At 40.2% G+C, this 18,825-nt stretch overlaps 1 protein-coding gene across 4 annotated transcripts in view; it reads right to left on the bottom strand.

The window, feature by feature from the left end:
- Window positions 1-18,825, bottom strand: part of ocrl (OCRL inositol polyphosphate-5-phosphatase) — a 29,862-nt gene that overhangs the window by 7,745 nt on the left and 3,292 nt on the right. For 3 of the 4 annotated variants that reach the window (XM_041797360.1, XM_041797362.1, XM_041797363.1), the window contains 17 exons: window positions 15,956-16,047; window positions 14,414-14,452; window positions 13,951-14,064; window positions 10,189-10,347; window positions 9,811-10,054; window positions 9,543-9,716; window positions 9,320-9,421; window positions 9,116-9,230; window positions 8,914-9,030; window positions 8,444-8,625; window positions 7,923-8,034; window positions 5,240-5,349; window positions 4,862-4,997; window positions 4,623-4,733; window positions 4,355-4,520; window positions 1,547-1,782; window positions 843-866 (listed from right to left, as the gene is read on the bottom strand). In XM_041797360.1, coding sequence (XP_041653294.1) covers window positions 843-866; window positions 1,547-1,782; window positions 4,355-4,520; window positions 4,623-4,733; window positions 4,862-4,997; window positions 5,240-5,349; window positions 7,923-8,034; window positions 8,444-8,625; window positions 8,914-9,030; window positions 9,116-9,230; window positions 9,320-9,421; window positions 9,543-9,716; window positions 9,811-10,054; window positions 10,189-10,347; window positions 13,951-14,064; window positions 14,414-14,452; window positions 15,956-16,047 — 2,233 coding nt within the window. The remainder of the gene's footprint in view (window positions 1-842; window positions 867-1,546; window positions 1,783-4,354; window positions 4,521-4,622; window positions 4,734-4,861; window positions 4,998-5,239; window positions 5,350-7,922; window positions 8,035-8,443; window positions 8,626-8,913; window positions 9,031-9,115; window positions 9,231-9,319; window positions 9,422-9,542; window positions 9,717-9,810; window positions 10,055-10,188; window positions 10,348-13,950; window positions 14,065-14,413; window positions 14,453-15,955; window positions 16,048-18,825) is intronic. The other variant, XM_041797361.1, reaches the window with a different exon arrangement.

Below are 18,825 nucleotides of genomic sequence, written 5' to 3'. Positions count from 1 at the left end.
GCAGCTAATGGAGCTACATAAGCTACATTTGCTATGTTAGAATGTTTTCACTGAGGATGAGCAGACAGTTTACTTGGGTTTACTCACCATTACTTTGACCTTTACCATAAATCTAGACAGAAGTTTAATTCGATTTTATTTCAAAAGTTTTAGCGTGCATTTCCTTTCTGAGATACATGGAGTCTCAAATTAACAGTCCTGAGGGTGGTCGTCACAAAAAACAGCGTTTGCCGAGGCAGATTTGCTGCATAGAGGTCAGCATCCTGCATGTCAGGACGTACTTGGTGAGAATGTAAGGTACAGTGCACTTCCACCATGCCTTTCAAAGTAAAAGTGCAATCCATTTATTGCCATGATAGGACTACCCTCATTTTCAAACAACGCTATTATTCTGAGTATGTTTATGGGGCAACAATTCAGTTATTGCAGTAGATCTGCAAAGTTGAATGGACCTTTCTGAGGGTCCCAATCAAACTTTCCTAACAAAAATTATTTTTTTAAATAATGCTTTTTAAATAATTTAAATTTTAAGGTTACAGGTAATATTTTCTAGTTTTAGATCTCACTCTGCCTCCCTCCCCGACTCTTGCAGTGCATGCAGTTTTTGTTGCACCTGTATGTTTGAGTGTGGTTTAAGAGGGCACAGCCTGTACTGGCTCCTCTGTTGACATATCTAGACATCCTTGATCCTAGCTCCACCTGTACCACCTTCTTTTTATGACATATGCTATTAAGAAAAGTCAATAAAAATGTCATGAAGCAAATCAGAGAGCTCTTGTAACTAAGGTGATGTTGACCTTGTTTGTTCAAATAGCTGATCTGTATCAGTGTTAATATTTTACCTTCTCCATGTAGCTGTCCTCTCCCTGAGCAAGAAGTCAGCCCACAACCACAGTGAAGAGTTGGAAAGTAATGATCAAGGCAAGGAGAGGCGAAGGGAAACAGGAGAAGAGAGGAGAAAGAGGTGGGATGCAGAAACACAGAATCAGAAGAGTAGATAGATTATGGATTGTTCTTGCATGAATCACTGATCACCAAGGCAGAAAATGCAGCAGTTTACATAGAAATAAAGAGCAGTGGATGATAGCAGAACCATATTCTGAAGTCAAATCAGTCAAAAATAGAAATATGGAAACAGACAGAGATGAACATGTAAAGACTAGAGGAGTCTATTTCTATGGCCCAAACCTGAGTCAGTTTTCCCTCGTCTTTAGGAGGTCCCTTCTTTGTTTTTGCCACTTCCTCATTCCCTCTGCCCCTCTTGGCCAGAAATACACAAGTTGAGACATTTTAAGCTCTCCAAATATAGGTTCCCTGTGTGACTGAGTTTACCCAGAGGGAGAGAACAAGCCCTCACGAGTTCCTGCTTAGGCTTCAGGTAGTGAACAGCTTTAGAGGGAGGAAAATGAAGGCCTAGCTGATCTATGATTGAGGGAAATTTTAATTCCACAATCAGGGTCAGACTAATCTGAGAAAAAAAATGCTTTTGTTTACTTGTAACTGGTCTTACTAGCTGTTAATATCTGCTGGTCTAGCCTTCTCTCACCAGGTCAATGAGTTTGGTGATGGGGATCTCTCGGATGGGCTTCTTCATGCGGCACAGCGTCTCCAGTGAGGTGCCGAAGCAGCTGGGCAGGTAGTTGCCAGAGATGGTAATGAAGTAGTCCTTTCCACGGTCCAGATGGAGCACCAGGATGTCTTCTATAGAGTCCTCACCGGAGTTCAGGAGCGTGACTGAATCTTTACTGACATACACCTCCAGATAGATCTCCAGGGTCTCATCTGCTCAAGAGGATGAGAAGAAATGGGACATTTTCAGAGGATTTTAATGCAAACTAACAGGAATACTAAAACTCAAGCAGCACAGAAGAAGAAGAAGAAAAGTGCAAAAACAGACTCCATTTACCATTAATTGGCATGGAAATAAACTTGCAAGAATGCTATGGAGAGAAATTTTTCGCAAGACAAGACAAACGCAAGCTGCTTCGCCATCAGTGAAGGACAGACTACTGTTTCCATGATGTACGCTTTACCGCAAATAACAATGGGTTTTTACTGTTTCATGTAGCTGAAGATGTCTTGAAAACACTGCATTTGTGGATGGGGTTATTTGTAAGAGATGGAGGGGGAAAACCATTTTCAAAAATACCCAATTACATGTGGACAGGGCACGTGTCTGTGCTCTCTAATGTCAAAGAGAAAACAGATTTCTACAAAGTAAAAATATGTAATGCAAAATGAGTGACTGCATAAATATTCACCCCTTTTAAAGTGACTGACCTTATTCAACAGAGGCCCAGACAATTGGTGCAAGTAGTCTCACAATTATTGAAATGGGGGTTGCCTGAGTGCAGTAAATGTGTCTCAAGTGATTGCGGTATAAAGACACCTGTGTCTGGAAGGTCCAGTCACTGGTCAATCAGTATTCCTGGCTACCATTACACCATGAAGACAAAGGAACACTCCAAGCAACCCAGAGAAAAAGTTATTAAAAAGTATTGGTCAGGGGATGGATAAAAAAATCCAAGGCACTGAACATCCCCAGAGTTCAGTTCATCCAGAAATTGAAGGAATATGGCACACGAGTAATACCCCTTTCCCACTGGCTGAAAAACCTGTTTAAACACTCTACCAATCGGCTCCTGTTGGCAGTGGGAAAGGCTCTAATCAGCATTCAGACCCGCGTCGACTGACCCTGCAATGGACACAGGTTTATATCGGCTCGCCTCCGATCGCCTCCAGTGGGAATGTCACACCCGGGTGAACACAGGATGACTTTGGCGTAAAGTGCCTACGTCATAATATCGCGCACGTAACTTGGGGCAACAAAAGGACGCCGGCAGCTGAGGGATGAGCATTGGTTTTTTTTTGGACTCAGTGTGTGAGATTTATATTTGAAAGATGGCACAGCACTGGTAAGACAGCGAGATCAGAGAGCTTCTATTGATCCGTGGAGGAGGAGATTCGGCGCCAGGTCACAGGGACTGTGCGAGACACAGCTATATACAACGTGCAACATCGGCACGCTGATGACGCACCAGAGGAAAAAAAACAGCCACACAGTTCGTCTACTGGCGATCAGACCTGGGTCTGCTGGCAATGGGAAAGGAGTCACTTGCCGAATGTAAGCGGGTTTACTCGCATTTAAAAAACCCACTTTTACATGCTAATTTTAGTGGGAAAGCAGTATAAATCTGCCTTTATCAAGTGTGCAAGAAGGAGACAAGCGAGAGAGGCCACCAAGACACCTATGACTACTCTGAAGGAGTTACAAGCTTCAGCAGCTGAGATGGAAGAGACTCTGCAGACAACAATTGTTGGCCAGGTTTTTCACCAGTCAAAGCTTTAAGGGAGAGTGGCAAAGAGAAAGCCACTGTTGAAGAAAACATGCCAAAAGGCATGTGGGAGACTCCATGGTCAAGTGGTAGAAAGTTCTTTGGTCCAATGAAACTGCCATCAGACAAGAGGCTATGTATGGTGGACACCAAACAGTGCACATCACCACAAACACACCAAGCCCACTGTGGAGCAAAGTGGTGGCAGCATCATGCTGTGGGGATGCTTCTCAGCAGTCAACTCTGAGTGTGGCCAAGTCAAACCCCACACCTCAAACCAATAGATAATTTATGCCTGGACTTTAACCTAACAGAGCTTGAGCAGCTTTGCAAAGAAGAATGGAGTAAAATTACAGTGTCCAGATGTAAAAGCCTGATTGAGACCTATCCACACGGGCTGAGTGCTGTGATTGCAGCCAGAGGTAACTCTACTAAATTCTGACTTGAACGGAATGAATATTTATGCAAACACTAATCTTACATGACATATTTTGGTTTGATTTACATTACTTTGTTTTGAAATCTGTTTTCACTTTGACACTATAGAGGTTTTTTTGTAATATTTTCTGTCAAAAAAGCCAAATTAGAATTACCATGATGGGTTTATACAATCAGTAAAAGGGTAAAACATCTGAGGCGGTGAATACTTTTTATAGGCACTATATGTCTATGTTCTCCAAGAACATAACATGTATATGAAATCTGTTTTTGAGAACTGATGATTTTCCATCAGAAAAAAAATCACGAGCTCACATCCTGTGTGCAAGTAATAAGTACTAAAAAACATACTTATTTACTTTTTTAAATGAATACTACTGAGGAGGCAACTAAATGTGTGCAGCAGAGGGGCAATATTGTCCTACAGTATGGTACCGTATAGAGTGGTGTAAGTGAATGAAAATGTTACTGCTACAGTTAGTTCAAAAGGATTGATAACTAGGGGCACAAAGTGAAACAAAATAGGCTGTCAGGGCTACAGGTGATAAAAAAGTTATTAGGGTTTTTAAAAACAGACTCACTGGGCTCTAAGAATCCATCGCTGGGCTCGGCCCGGAGCCAAGGTTTGCAATACTGCGAGTCGTTGAGTTTGGGGATGAAGGCAAAGTGACAGGGAACCTGCCCGTCATTTGTTATCATGAAGCGCTCCCTGTGAAGCTGCCGGAATTTCACATTCTCAAATGCAAACTGGGGGAGGAAGAGAGGCATGACAATTACATATTAGCTTGAACAACTGTAACTGAATTACAAATGAAGAAGAATTATTTAAACATGGATGTACATGCTTACCTCTCTTCTGCTCAGAGATACTGATGGAAGGAAATCATTCTCCATTCGGTCCATCGCTCGCACAATCTCCTCAAACACCTTTTTGTGGCGCTCCTCATTTACCACCTTAACCTGTTAGAAACACATTAAGTCCAATTAACTGTTGTTTTTACCCATAAAATGATGTTTTCATCAATGCCACACATTAAAGCTTGTCACTGCATGCTTCAAGGTTTTTATTTGACTGTGTAGCTTCTTACCCCGACACTGAAGAGGGAGCTGACAGGTTTGTGGTCACTCGTTTGCAGCTCCATGTGACTCCGGTATTTGAGCTGCTTGACATTGTTGCCCCTCCACAGGATTCTGTCACACCAAGCCGGGACACGGCACTTTCCGCTGCAGGAAAAACAGTCACAGTTTCAATGGCAAAGTTAGAGGTCATCAGACTCACACACAGCACTGCTGACTCTGCTAATACAAGGATAAGGCTGGAGAGAGCTTCCTTATAAACAAAAATTTAATCAGGATTCCTCAACAGAAAGACCGAAACAATGAGCAAGCTGCCAACAGCAATAGAGAAGCAGAGCCTAGAGAGAGTCTAGTACTTAACCACTAAAAACTAAGGAGAGTGTTCTTACCTTGAGTCCCATCGGTCGGTTTTAGGGTCATATTTATACGTGGGAATGAAGTTGATCTCTCCCTCCATGAAGTCTGTGAAGGCTCTCTTTGTCTGCCTTTGAATATTCAGCTGCACAATAGAAACATTTCCATGTATCATTCCGTTAAAGAATCTTTAACATCTACTAAACTTCCTTTACTTTACTTAACCCTGTTTTTTTCTACAGATATCTCTGTTTTAGTTATGTCACAGACAAACTAAAATCCACACAGAAAAACTCAGTTGAAGTTGTAATACAAACAAGTCTTTTCTTAACAAGGAATTACAGCTTTGAGTCTCATCTAAGTGCCAAATCCTCCTACTTTTTGTCAAAATGACAAATAACATAACTTTTACTCAAGAAAAACTTTTAAAATTGCAGCCTATTGCTGTAACAGTGGCCATGATGCAGCATTTTTACCTGTAAGCAAAACTGATCATCAAAACTACCATAAAATCCTGTGTTTAAGGCTGACTTTCACCACCTGGTTTTGTGATCTAAAAACAGCCTGCCACTTAATGCACCAGTGTGATCAATATACCAGAAAAAAATGTTGGGACACATGTCGTCGTGATCATGAGTGCATCAGCCATCACAGATTGCATACCACCTAACGTAATTTAAAACTTGACCCTATTCATCGTGTATTGCAAGCAGGTGGTTCATGGCGTACAACTTGCTGTGATACATAAGAAGTGAATTTGCAGGAGTTATCCCTGTTTTTTGTTTTTATTTTACATTTTTCTCCCTCATTAGATCACAATCCTGCATTTAAAGAAAATGTAGGTATGGACCTTTTACACATGTCACTTTTATGGCATCATTCCCTGTAGTGGATGGCAGAAGTGCTTGACAGTTACATTCTAGGTGTATTTGGGAAAAATAAAATAAGATAAAATAACAACATATAATTTGGTCGTTTTCACACCTGATAGTCTGGGGGACTCGGTTCGTTTTGGAACTGAAATTGCAACATGATTGCACTTTCCTGTGGTTTGGCTCACATTAACATAGCCCTTGGTTAAACAAACCAAACCATACGTTTGTGGGGGTGTCATCCCAAAGAAAGGGTGGTGAAGAGGAAAGGGAGACGTAGAAGAAGATGAAACCAGAAATCCATCTCCTTCCAATGGTCTTTTTTTTCCACATAAAAAATGAAAAAACACTGAATTTACGCTGTGTTGGGCTTTCTGCTTTTGCATTGGGGCATTAGGAGCAGGCAGAGAGCTGTCCAGCATGTTGTTCTCTACATGAGATGAATAAATCAGCACAGAAGAAAAAGGCGAGCCAACATGTGAGTGAGAGACTACAACGTGTTGCTATGGCGATGCCAAATGAGATACTGACTTGTATTTGAGTGTATCAAATCGCAAATATAAATCTGTAAATCATTAAGCTTTATGCCACTTCCTGCCTTTGGTTAACAAGTTGGTCTGCTTTGCTTTCACACCTCAAATGAACCACACTAGGGTTCGTTTGGAAGTGGACCAAGACCCCCTGTTTTTAAGCAGACCACAGTCTGCTTGTTTTGTCCGCGCCAGTGTGTGTGAGCTTTCACATCACCCCAAACGAACTGGGCTATCCAGGAGAACGGACCAGAAATTGTTTAAAGCCGACCAAACAGCTTTGGTGTGAATGCTCCTTTAGCCTACTTAACAAAAAAAAAATCAAATACTCTGTCAAATAAAGCAATTCACCTCCAGGGTGCTCACAAACGCAGGAATGTGTGAAGAGCAGACTGAAAGAAGTATTTTTCCATACACAGGCCGGGAATTCAAAGAACACTAAAGCCTCAATACCCAAGTAGCTGTCCATATAAACACGTCTTTGCTTCATGTTTTATTAAATGTTCAAATATGCTCATCAGACAACAAAAAGGGGCATTTGTATTTGCTAGCATTAGTGTTAGCCCATTCAGTGCTTCTCTTGCTGATGTGCCATTGCAATAAAAATGCTTTAATATTTCATAAAATGATTTGCAGGTATCTTATACTGACGTCAAGCTTTCTAAACTTTCTGTGTACAAATTTTGCACTTTACAGATTACCGAGAGACTTCAGTCCACAGGAGTGTTCGTTTAACACTAGCATTTAGTAGATAAACTGAACCTTTTACAGTCCAGGCAGGACTGTGTGATGTTAGGTGCAAAAGGTCTATACCAGGGGTGTCCAAACTTTTTTGATGACTGGATCACAACTAGTTAAATTACTCTTGTATGCTGAATGATTTAATATCCTCTAAAAAAACTGCTTAAAACAACAGATTTCTATCAATCGCTGGCATGACAAGTAGCCAATCATTGTTAGGGATTTATAGCTGGCCCCTCAGATTTTAGTGCATCCAGCCACAGACTGATACACACTTCAAGTTGAAGGGATACTGCACTTTCTGCTATTTGAAAATTGCAGTAGCACTGCAAAATTGCAATTTAATCTCAATTGCCTAGCCTTACTCAACACAGTGGAAATCATCTCACAGTTTAAACCTTTTCTTAACTGCAGCTTCAACAATAATGTGACCCAAAATCCTGACTGTGTGTATTTCAAATATCTATATTAAAACTTAGCATTTCTGCTAAATTATTAGTGATGGTAATTTCTATCATCAAAGCAAAACAACAGTTTAAAAAACTATAACTGTAGGTAGCAGTATCTTTTATTACCTGATCAACCTCCTGCAGCTTCCTTAGCTCATTTTTAGCGATGTGTTGTTTGACCTCAGCAGCATCGTACATGAACAGACGGTAGTTTAAATCCCCAAGCCAGATTACAACACTAAAACAGACCAATAAAAAGAGAGGATGGAAAACAAAGTAATAACTGTAACAGCTTATAATTATGTCTATGTAGGTTCTCATTCATCCAAGTCATGGTTTTCCAAATCTTTGTCGAAAAAGGGCTACTGGACTTGATTGAGGTTCTGGAAGATGTTTTTGTCTCGCTTCCAAAAGGCCTCTTTAGTTCTTCTGCTGTTCTTCAGAGCTCAATAAACCTTTTGGAGGAGAGGCAAAACGTCTTCAAGAACATCAGGTCCAGTTGCCTTCGTTGACGGAGATTTAGATAGTTAATTATTATGATTATCTTGAAAAATACTGAAAGAGAAACTTGGTTAATCATATAATTACAGTTAGAGCACAACTTCCAGTCAATGTTCTCACACTGGTAATAAGTGACTGGAACTCACTCGTGCTTGACAATACTGAGAGGCGGGTAGTCCAGTAAGTGGAAAGTCATGCGGGCACATATGTCTTTGTAGTCCTGGTTGCGGCGCTCAAAGTCTTCCACATGTGCTGCTAGATGGGAGTTCACAATGCAGAAGCTCGTGTTGTGGAAAACAAACCTCACTGCCACACCTCCTTTGTTACCCTGGAAAGAAAAAGTTAAACATCCTTTATTTTAACATGCAGGAAAAAGTCTATGTAAAATTTAATAAATCTTATAGAAGTGCAGAATTGAAAAGGAACGTTACAGAGGAGGCTATACTTTTTATCTTCTTTGCATTTCTGTTTTTATTGGTTTTGGGCCTTAAGAGATTTTGGTGATATTTTTCTGTAAGCTAAACCATTGTTTATTTGGATTTATTTCATCTAAAAGAAATGAGAACAGATTTCCAAGGCTTTTGACAACTACAAATAGGTATTAGAGTGAACTTACCATTTTCCCCATGATTCCTGTCCCCACATGTTCTGCAGCCACTTCTTTTATGTGGTTCTTGAGTGTCTTTTTAACAAACACTACAAGCATCATCCCAACCAGGCGTATAATCCGAACCTAAGGACACAAAAAGTAATTTAAAGAAAACACTGATAATGCACGTATAGCCCATCAGTGTCCTTCTTCTTTTGTCATTACTCACCCTCTTGTACTTGGCTTTTGGATGCAAGCTCCTCTCGACAGCTTCGACCCACAGCTGCTCCTTGGATGAGTCCATATAGAAGAAAGCTTCAGTGCTCAGGTCTAATTCTTGAAAACTAGAGACAGAGAGAAAGTTTTTATAAAACAGATATGACTGTGTGACTACAAGGTGAGAGTAGTAGTGTATGATTAAATTATCACTGACCCCAGGGCATAAAGATCAGGAGGTTCTGCATCACAGCAGAGCCACGGCTCCAGGGTGCTGTCAGGAGACTGGCCGTTCACATTCCACGTACCTGTGAAAAACCTTTTGAAAAAGCAGAATTTATGCCAAATGAATGAAAACATGTGCAAGACCAGCTTTTTCTAAATCATGGTTAGAATTCGGAACACATCTAAGAGGGTATATCACAGAAAAAGCTGCTCACTTAAAAGTCTCAATGTCCACGTATTCGCTCTCCTTTTTCCCCAGGCGGTGTTTGATGAGGTATTCTCTTTGTCCTGCCTGGCTGGAGAACATGGCCTGTCTCATGCTGTTAGTGGTGGGGCTCTCACACCAGGACGATGGTCTGTCTGTGCGGTCAAAACCTGACCTGAAACTACTGTAACGGAAAGAGAAGTAGTGTTAATATTTTGGATGGATTAAACGTCCCCACTGTTGCAGCCAAAAATTCAGATTCTGAGGGGTTAACTTACTCTGGTTTGGTGCTAGCGTTAAAGGAGTTGTCTTTGGCCTGAAGGGAGACAGCTCTGTCTTTAGGTACTGGTGGAGGAGGCAGAGGATTGGATGGAGCGTAGGATGCTTTCCGAGGAGGTAATGGGGGAACAGGAGGAGGCTCCCTGGAGGCGACTAAGCGATTCTGATGGTTCTTCTTTTCCTCCACTTTGAGAGCATGATTGAAGTTCTCCTCAAAGCCAAAGTCTGAGGCAAGCGATTGAACTAGATTTCAGAGAGAGAGAGTTCAAAAGCAGAAGATTCAATCCAAACATCACAAGGAAAACTAATTAAAAAGACAAAACAAAGATGTACTTGTAGTTTAGCATACAGTGTGCAAGTGTGATATATTGGCATACCATTATTGAGGTTTGCACTGGTAGATTTGGGTGCATTTTCTCCAGAGCCCACAGAGTTAGCAGTCTTGTTTGCTCTTTGTGGTGGGATGGGGACTGGACCTCGCAGGGCAGTTGGTGCAAGAGGCTCCATCGCTTGGGGTTTTTTGCGTTTGGATTCAACTGGAAAAAAATAAAACTGCAATTTACTACAGTACACAATAAATCCTACTTAAACAGCTTCTTTCCATGGTTTATATCAAAATTTATGAAGAAACATGAAATTAGAAGTGCTACAGCTTGCTCAAGACAGAGGCTGAGTCCAACACCTCACTGGAGTTTTGATTCATAATCTGGCTTATAAATCGCCCTGGTAAATAAGCCGCATTTTGTTTTTGTAATCCACAATATGCAGTTTCTGTGCAGCAGTATCACTCTTTTAGTACCGTCTGTTTTCCGTGGATGGAGTTTGAGCATCTTTTAGCTACAGTACGTTAATTGAGCTTTCAGCCTCGGTCGATTGTTTTGAGAGTCTCACAGCACGAGCCGCTCTGCCCTCCTCTGCCAGTCACCTGGTGTCCTCACTGAGGAGTGTTTATAGTCAAACCAGTGCAAAATGATAGCGGTAACACTGTTGGTGATCTTCCCGTTTTCTTTAAACACAGTTATGGCCCAACAAGGAAGTAGAGTGGTTAAAAAGTAGCGCCAAACCCTGTCGGTCTAGTCTGTGCTGTTACTGACTGTATTTCAGCATGTTCTGAGCAGTGAGGTAGCCATTTGCAATACAAAGTGAATGGGATGATTTACCATCAGATAAAGTCTAATGCAGCGCAACAGGGCAGCTGCTGCTAGAATTGTCTGAGCAGTGTATACTCATATAAGAATATGGTTGTCTGATTCGGTCATGCCAAATTTTTGAATGAAAAAAAATGATATTAACAGTAAGGCTTATAAACCAGATTTTACAGTAATCCAATAATTTCGATCCTTTTTCACTCAATAAACTCACTGTTGTTATCTTTAATTCTTCCTATTAATTTAGGGTGTGTCAATTAGGGGTTATATGATAGTGGTTTTCCAGGGCCAATACCAATTTTTGGTCATTCATGATATGATAAACGATATTTGGAACTGATGTGCATTCATTATGGTTTGCAAAATGCACCTAATCTGGCAACAGTGAAATTGCATAATCAAAAAATGAGGGAAAATGAACAATTTAGCCCTGGCTCAATCAGCATGAGAAACAGCACTGAGCAACACAGCAGCAGGAACACAGGAAGTTTTTTTGTGTCGGTGGTACCCAGGCTAAAGCGTTGTTTGGTTAGTACTCATGTGACATCAAGCCAGTCTGATTGTGTTGTGTGCAGGGCATATTGTACACTCTGGAGTATGAAAATTAAAGGTCACATATTTTACCTCTTTAACACAAGTTTAAATTAGTCTCAGAGCTCCCCAAAACATGCCTGTGAAGTTTGTTGCTGAAAAACAATCAAGGATTGGATTTTTGCACATCTAAAACCCCCTCTGTTTCAGTCCCGCTCAGAGCAAGCAGTTTCTGTGTGATAAATTTTAATGAGTTGTCAAATTATCCCTGGCCACGCCTCTCTCAGGAAATGGATGTGGCTTGATGGATGTGGCTCTCCAGATCCTCCTCTCAGCTGCCAGCTGAGAGGAGGATCAGGAGAGGAGGGCAGAACTTTCTTTCAAGCGGGGAGGGCCAAATGAACCTTGGAGCGGTGCTAACTCCCCACATGACATCATGAGGGGAAAATATGAGAAAGACTTGTTTCAAAACACACCTTGAAAGGTGGAGAAGAGGGGGGGTTATGATTCTTGGGGAGATTGTGGACAGGCTAGGGGCACATATTTTTGCTAAAAAAGCCTGAAAAAGTGTATTTTCCATAATATGTGACCTTTAGTCCAGAGGGAAGACACACCTTGCAGTGGAGCCAAAGTGGCACACTTTTGATTAATTAGTGTATCAATTATCTGTAAAATAAAGTGCTGATACTAATAATACACCAAATGCAAAATGATGGCATCAGTGATCGCAAGGCTGATACTCAGTGGACCCCTAGCTTAAATGATGAATACATGAAGTCTGTATTGGAAACATTTCAACTTGAAGAGAAGGCTCCAAACTTAGGAATCATAAATACATGTTATCCTGTGTTTTGTTAAATAATCTTAAGGATGTTTGCAAGTGATGCCATCATGGCTACTATAGCCACTTTTGCACAAATCAAAATTTTGTTAAGCGTAAAATATAGGGATGCATGTTTAGACCTTTACCGACATCTGATATCCTGATATTTACAAATTCATTTCAGCAGATTCAGTAATTGATACTGATAAATAAATGCAGATCAGAACAAAATGTCAGTCCTTAAAACACACATTTAAGTGTAAGGATTAACAAAGAACAAACTTTTGTTCTTAAATCACACTTAAGGATTGAGGATGTGCACAAAAAAGATTTAAGCTGGTGTACGTCTTTTTGTCCTGCATAAAGCTCCATAAGCTTACATTTACAGTAGATAGAGGCTGATATTTAAAACAAACATATCGTTTATAAATATCAGCAGAAATTTTTACATAATCCGATATTAATAATTAAACTTTTGAGCTGATATCTGCTATTAAGCTGATAATACTGTGCATCCTTTAAAAAAATAAACATGAATATACATCACTGGGTCACTGTTTTTGTGGAGCTACACAAAAACTTCCTCTCCTGTTATGACTGCAGCTGATACTGCTCCCCAACAGCATGATCATCACATCATCTTGTGAAAAACCTCGCAGGTTTTATTTTGAGATGGTGATGCTTTTAAAATGTAAACTAAGCTACACCTGTCTGACCTACTCTAATGCAAAAGAGATAATCAAATATCTGCTCTGTTTGCAGCTGTGAGGTTGGCTGAGTTGTTTGCATATCTGTCATAAAGAAAGAGAAGTTAAAACATCTCTTAATCCTAGTCATACCTTGCTAACTGCCATCTCATCCAAAACTGCAACAATACAAGGCATCATAAATGTCTAATCTTCATATTATTCTAACTCCAGGTGACATTTCCTCAATACCAGAGCTGGTTATACAGAAGCAAAATTCCTGCTATTTTTATTCCTGGGAGCTGGTAAACAAGCAGGTGAAGACAAGTATGAGAATATTAGTGATCCAATTCCCTTGAAACAGAAAACAAGAGATCTTAAATACACAATCACTGTCTTCCTTTTTTCAAAAGACAGGTTTTAAAATAAGCTGTCAGATGAGTCATCTAATATCTCAGCCTGCTACATTAACAGGGCTGTTTTAAGAGCTTAACAGATTATATCTAAAGTGCAAGGATTGATTTAAAAATGTATAAACAGAGGAAGTATTAACCCACATGAAAATATTCTTTCAAATAAACCAAGAATCTGACCACTTTCTACAGAAGATACATTTTCTTCCTTTAATATGCCATGCACACTGCCTTGGATAACTTAGTATTTCTTCACTGACAGAATTGCAAGAGTTGCCCATTCATTTGAAGAGTATCATCTGCACAGATACAGTAGAAGTGTAATAGGAATAAAGCATAATAGCTCAGACTTTGGTTCTTTCCGGTTGCTTTCACAGATGAGGATCTGATTTCAAAAATCCGCCTGTGTCTGCATGGCAAGAATACACAGGAAATCAGCGAGCGGTGTAATCCACCCTCAGCGGATAAATGTTAGATGACTGATTAAATAATTAATCATCTAACTGCTTCAGACCGCTGACAGACAGCACAGTCTTACCTTGTTGCTGAGCACTCTTCACCTGGGTCAAGAAAGTCTGAGTGCGATCATCATCCTGGAGTTCAAGCAGCAGCTCCGGGAGTTTATCTCCTTTGATTCGTATTCGAACGCAGGCTTGGGAAGGGAACAGAAAGCACACACACAGAGAGACAAGTTGGACACCTTTAAACTTAGGAAGCACATTAGAATAGCACAGTGTCTAGAAAACAAAGCAATGTGATTTAATAGTGAGACAATTCAGCATTCTTTCACAGAGCTCTGGCAACCCATGACCAGTGTCTGCTGCTAAATAAAGGATTGAGACATTCACCCAAGGGCATGCTCTGAAAATGTAGTACGATGGGAAAAATGCCATGTTTCAGCTCTTTTCAGCCCCCCCAAAAAACATTTTAAACTTTTTGAAACCTCTGTGAGAACACAAGTAAAATTAACTTTAACCTGAAGAGAAGGAAAGAATACTCACAATCTACTGAGAAGTTAATAAGCAGAGCCTCTTCAGCCTCTGAAATGAAAGAGGAAAAGAGTTCAAAGGTCTGCTGAGGGAGTAAACCAGCGGTGTTATAAATTATTTCAACAGGCTCCTGTGTCCTATGTTGATTTTTGAATTTGCTTATCAAGTGCAAAGGGAAGGCTCCCTTCACTCTTATGCAAAAAGATCTAAGAATGTGAGGTCCATATGATACACTGTAGAGCAGTTTGCAAGTTAGGAAATTGTAAGTATTTAATCACTCTTTGCAGTTCCAAAATGGTTCAAAGTGTGCACTTGTTTATAATAATAATAAACTTTATTTATATAGCACTTATCAAAACACAGTTTCAAAGTGCTTTACAAAATGCATAGAATAAAACCAGATAAACAGGGACAGATTAAAAACAAGAACGAACAACAGTAAAAAGGGGATGATGAATACACATAATAAAAATGCAACAAATATATTAGGGAGGGGGGTGAGACAGATATAGTTTAAATAGCACCCAAGATTAACAAGGATTTTCAATTTTAAGAAAAAGCCTTCCTAAATAAATAAGTTTGAAGCTTAGATTTGAAAACTGGGAGTGAGTCGGTCAGCCTTATATCCTCTGGTAGGGAGTTCCAGAGTTTAGGGGCTTTAATGGCAAATGCCGGTCACCTTTGGTAGCCAGTCTTGGACTGGGAACTGCAAATGAAGGGGCTCTTAGGGATCTTAGATTGCGACTTTGGGTATAGGGAGTTAAGAGCTCAGTGATATATGGAGGGGCCAGATGGTGTTGTACTTTAAATGTTAATAAAAGGATTTTAAAATCAATTCTGTATTTTATGGGCAACCAATGTAGAGAAGAAAGTATTGGGGTAATGTGGGACCTACGGTTTGTGTTTCTTAAAATCCAGGCAGCAGCGTTCTGAATTTGTTGGAGTCGAGCCATTGCAGACTGACTAATGCAGGTAAATAAAGAACTGCAGTAGTCAAGCCGAGAAAAAACAAAGGCATGAATGAGTTTTTGTAGATCGGGAAAAGACAGAGTTGATTTGATCTTATTAATGTTTCTTAAGTGGAAGTAACAGGATTTAATGAGACTACTGATAGGTGAATTGAAGTTGAGTTGAGAATCAAAGACAATACCAAGATTTCTACCTGTAGGATTTATATTGGGTGCTAGTGGACCAAGGGACAACTCTATTTTACTAGTTAAGTGATCATGGCCAAAGAATATCACCTCTGTCTTTTCTGTGTTCAGCTGCAAAAAATTACAGCTCATCTGTTTTTCTATGGTCGTGAGACACTCTAGTAGTGTAGTAAGGTTGTCAATGTTACCAGACTCAAGTGGCATGTAGATTTGTGTGTCGTCAGCATAACAATGGTAAGAGACCCCGATGAACTGGTCAATAATATTTCCCAATGGAATCATGTACAGTGAAAACAGAACAGGACTAAGAATTGAGCCCTGTGGCAGACCATACATCATTGGAGCAGAGGAAGAAACAAAGTTACCATGTTTAGTATTAAGGAGAAAAAAATTGACATACCTCGCACAATTTCAAAATTGTCATTGATGGGTATGGACAGCTGAGCCACAGGACGAGACACGACGGCTTCAGGGGTGGCCAAAACACCTAATCTGTATGAGGACATGAGCACAGAGTCTGGCTTCACATCAACCCTGAAGTGTTTTATCACATAAATACAGAATATACACAGATCATTCTCTTGTAATTAACATGGTTCCATGCACAGCATCGGGTATGAAAACATTGCATGCAGTTCATCAGTAAGTAAATTATCAGAGGTAAATTCTAATTGTTGCGCAATTAAAATGGGATTTGAGAATTAACATAATCTGACATGCACATGCACACATGCAGCAGTCTCCTTTAGTCTCATCTGCAGACCAGAAGCTTTAAGCATGACACAAAATTAACCAAGGACACACATCTGGCTCTAGCTGTGTTTTGTTGACAAAGGTTTTCTGTACTAACGTGAAGCAACTTCAGAGGAACAGCAATTAAAGCTTTAAATCTGTGATGTAGGTACATGAGTGGAATCTTATTTCACTATCTAACAATGGATGACTAACACAGCCAGGGTCAAAAAAGCACAATGGGCACTGCCCACGCTTCCCCTCTGATGCACACGAAGTCTGATTACAGTTGAAGGGAGGAAAATGATTCAGCCCTGCAGACCCCGCAGATATCCTGACTCAGCAACAGGCCATGTAATGTCGTAAGCTGCATGACAATCTACAACTCAGAGCATCTCATTCTGAAGGGAATAGACAACATAATACAAGATCTGGTAATGTAACAGGCCTAAGTGAAATATGCATGTTGTGGTGACAATTATACATGGGGTTTAGATTGAAATGTTACTTCAACACATTAATATCTTCAACATATTTTTCAACATATTTGAAGAATACAGTTTATATAATCATGTAAGGCTCTATGAGCCTCTGCAGGCCAGCTTAAGTTGCCTTCAGCTTTCACTTAAAAATAGCATTTTTTTACTCTGATGTACTGATGCACAGGCTCAACATTGGTTTCTGTGATATCAGCCTTGTTTTCAGGAATGCACAGGTTGTAAAAATCAGGGCTGATGTCAACATCAAAGTTTAAAATAACCATTAAGCCAATGGTTGATACTGACAGCAATGTTTTTTTCATTACTTCTTTTGTTGTCAGACTCCCACAATACCATAATTTTCTCCCATGTCTGACCATGTTCAACAGGTCACATCTCCTACCCAGTAATAAACCTCTTCCCTACATCAGCTGATGGGTATGCTAAAATGAATACTCATCAGGGCACAACAGATAAACATCTGCTGCTAACATCAGTTCATGCCCACATTATTTGGGCATCTTTGCATTGCCTTGGTTGAATGCCACAGCCCGCTTCTTGGACTCGTCATGGACTTACATCAAGAGTCTCGAGTTTAAACACACTTTAAAAGTTGTTTAAACCGAATCACTGCAGCGCTGGGCTAAAAACAAATAGAGACGACCCAGCTTGTGTTAAAGCCCCAGACAGACCAACAGATCTGCTCTGCAAAGCCTGAAAGTCACTATGTTGCAGACATTGCAGATATCAAACTTAGAGAGGAACAAACACAGGTTTAACCTGTTTAATGTACTGCATGTAAAGCACAGCGAGTGAATCAGTAACATTCTGTTACCCAAATGCAGAATTCATGACTGGACTTAGACTGAGCTGCTTTCTGTCACTTTGCGACACCAGCAAAGGCATCAGTTATGCCTCGCATGTGCACTACATGACAACAACGGGATTTTAAACCGGTGATGACGATGTTGCAAAAATCCATTCTGTGGCAGAAATTTAACCGATGACGGTTCTGATACTGGTTTACCACCACTAGCTGATCACAGTAGACTGACATGTCTGTGCGTCCCTAATCAGCACATCAGCAAATAGTATAGTATGAATGGATGTCAGTAGCAGTTTTATTTCTATTGTACAGTATAAATTCACTGTTTGCATCTAGTACACCTAACTGCTGATTTAATGAGGAGGTTTTATATTGGTGAAAAGGACGGACCGCTTGGACAAACTCTGTTTTTGTCTTCAAGCATGAGAGAAACTGTCGGTATTTTTGGTGTCTGACACCAAAAGAAAAAATGATGGTGTCTGTATTTAGCTTAAATGTTATTTTCAACACTTTCCTTAAATTTTTTACAGTCAATGCATTTATAGCTTTTGCAGCTCATCACATCAGAAAATCTGTTGGTGCATCAGTGGAAAAGAACGCAAAATTTTGCATTGTAGCAAATAATAATAACAAGATATAACAAGAAAAACTGGAGTTTCTGTCGGCCACAACAAGTGCATTCTTGCTAATACTGAAAAAGGTGTTTCTTAAAGCACATATATAAATGCTCAAAATTAACATCAAGTAACAACTATAGAGACTTTGTCATAAGTATTTATAGTGTGGCTCTTGCAATGATGTGCACTTCACCAACAATAACAAAGTCTTTAGCCACATCACTGTACCTATATTTTTAATATTTGTACAGCATCAACTCACATCCTGATGGCACCTGAACTTCATGACTGGAGTTTAGTGTGAGCAGTTTTTACACAGTCAGCTGAGGACGGAGCTTGAGCGCCCATGTGAGTCCCATTACAGTCCAGGACTGAGTTGAGGAATTCTGGTTAATGGGAAGTGAGCTGCCTGCCTGCTGCTGGAAGCAGCTTTCTCCCTCACACAAGTGCACACATGCCACAACCTGCTACGAACACAAACAGCACGGATGGTATGACACACCCACCACTGTCACTCACAACATCCCCTTTCACAGAACACTTCAGCTGCCAAGACCCGGGTTAAAATCCTGCTTACGTAACACTGAACAAAATTATTACAGCACCACAGGCCTGT

This window comes from Cheilinus undulatus, linkage group 10 (genome assembly GCF_018320785.1).
Source record: "Cheilinus undulatus linkage group 10, ASM1832078v1, whole genome shotgun sequence".
In the NCBI taxonomy this organism is placed as follows: Eukaryota; Metazoa; Chordata; class Actinopteri; order Labriformes; family Labridae; genus Cheilinus; species Cheilinus undulatus.
The sequence above is the reverse complement of the archived record's forward strand: the minus strand, read 5'-3'. Positions and strand labels throughout refer to the sequence as shown.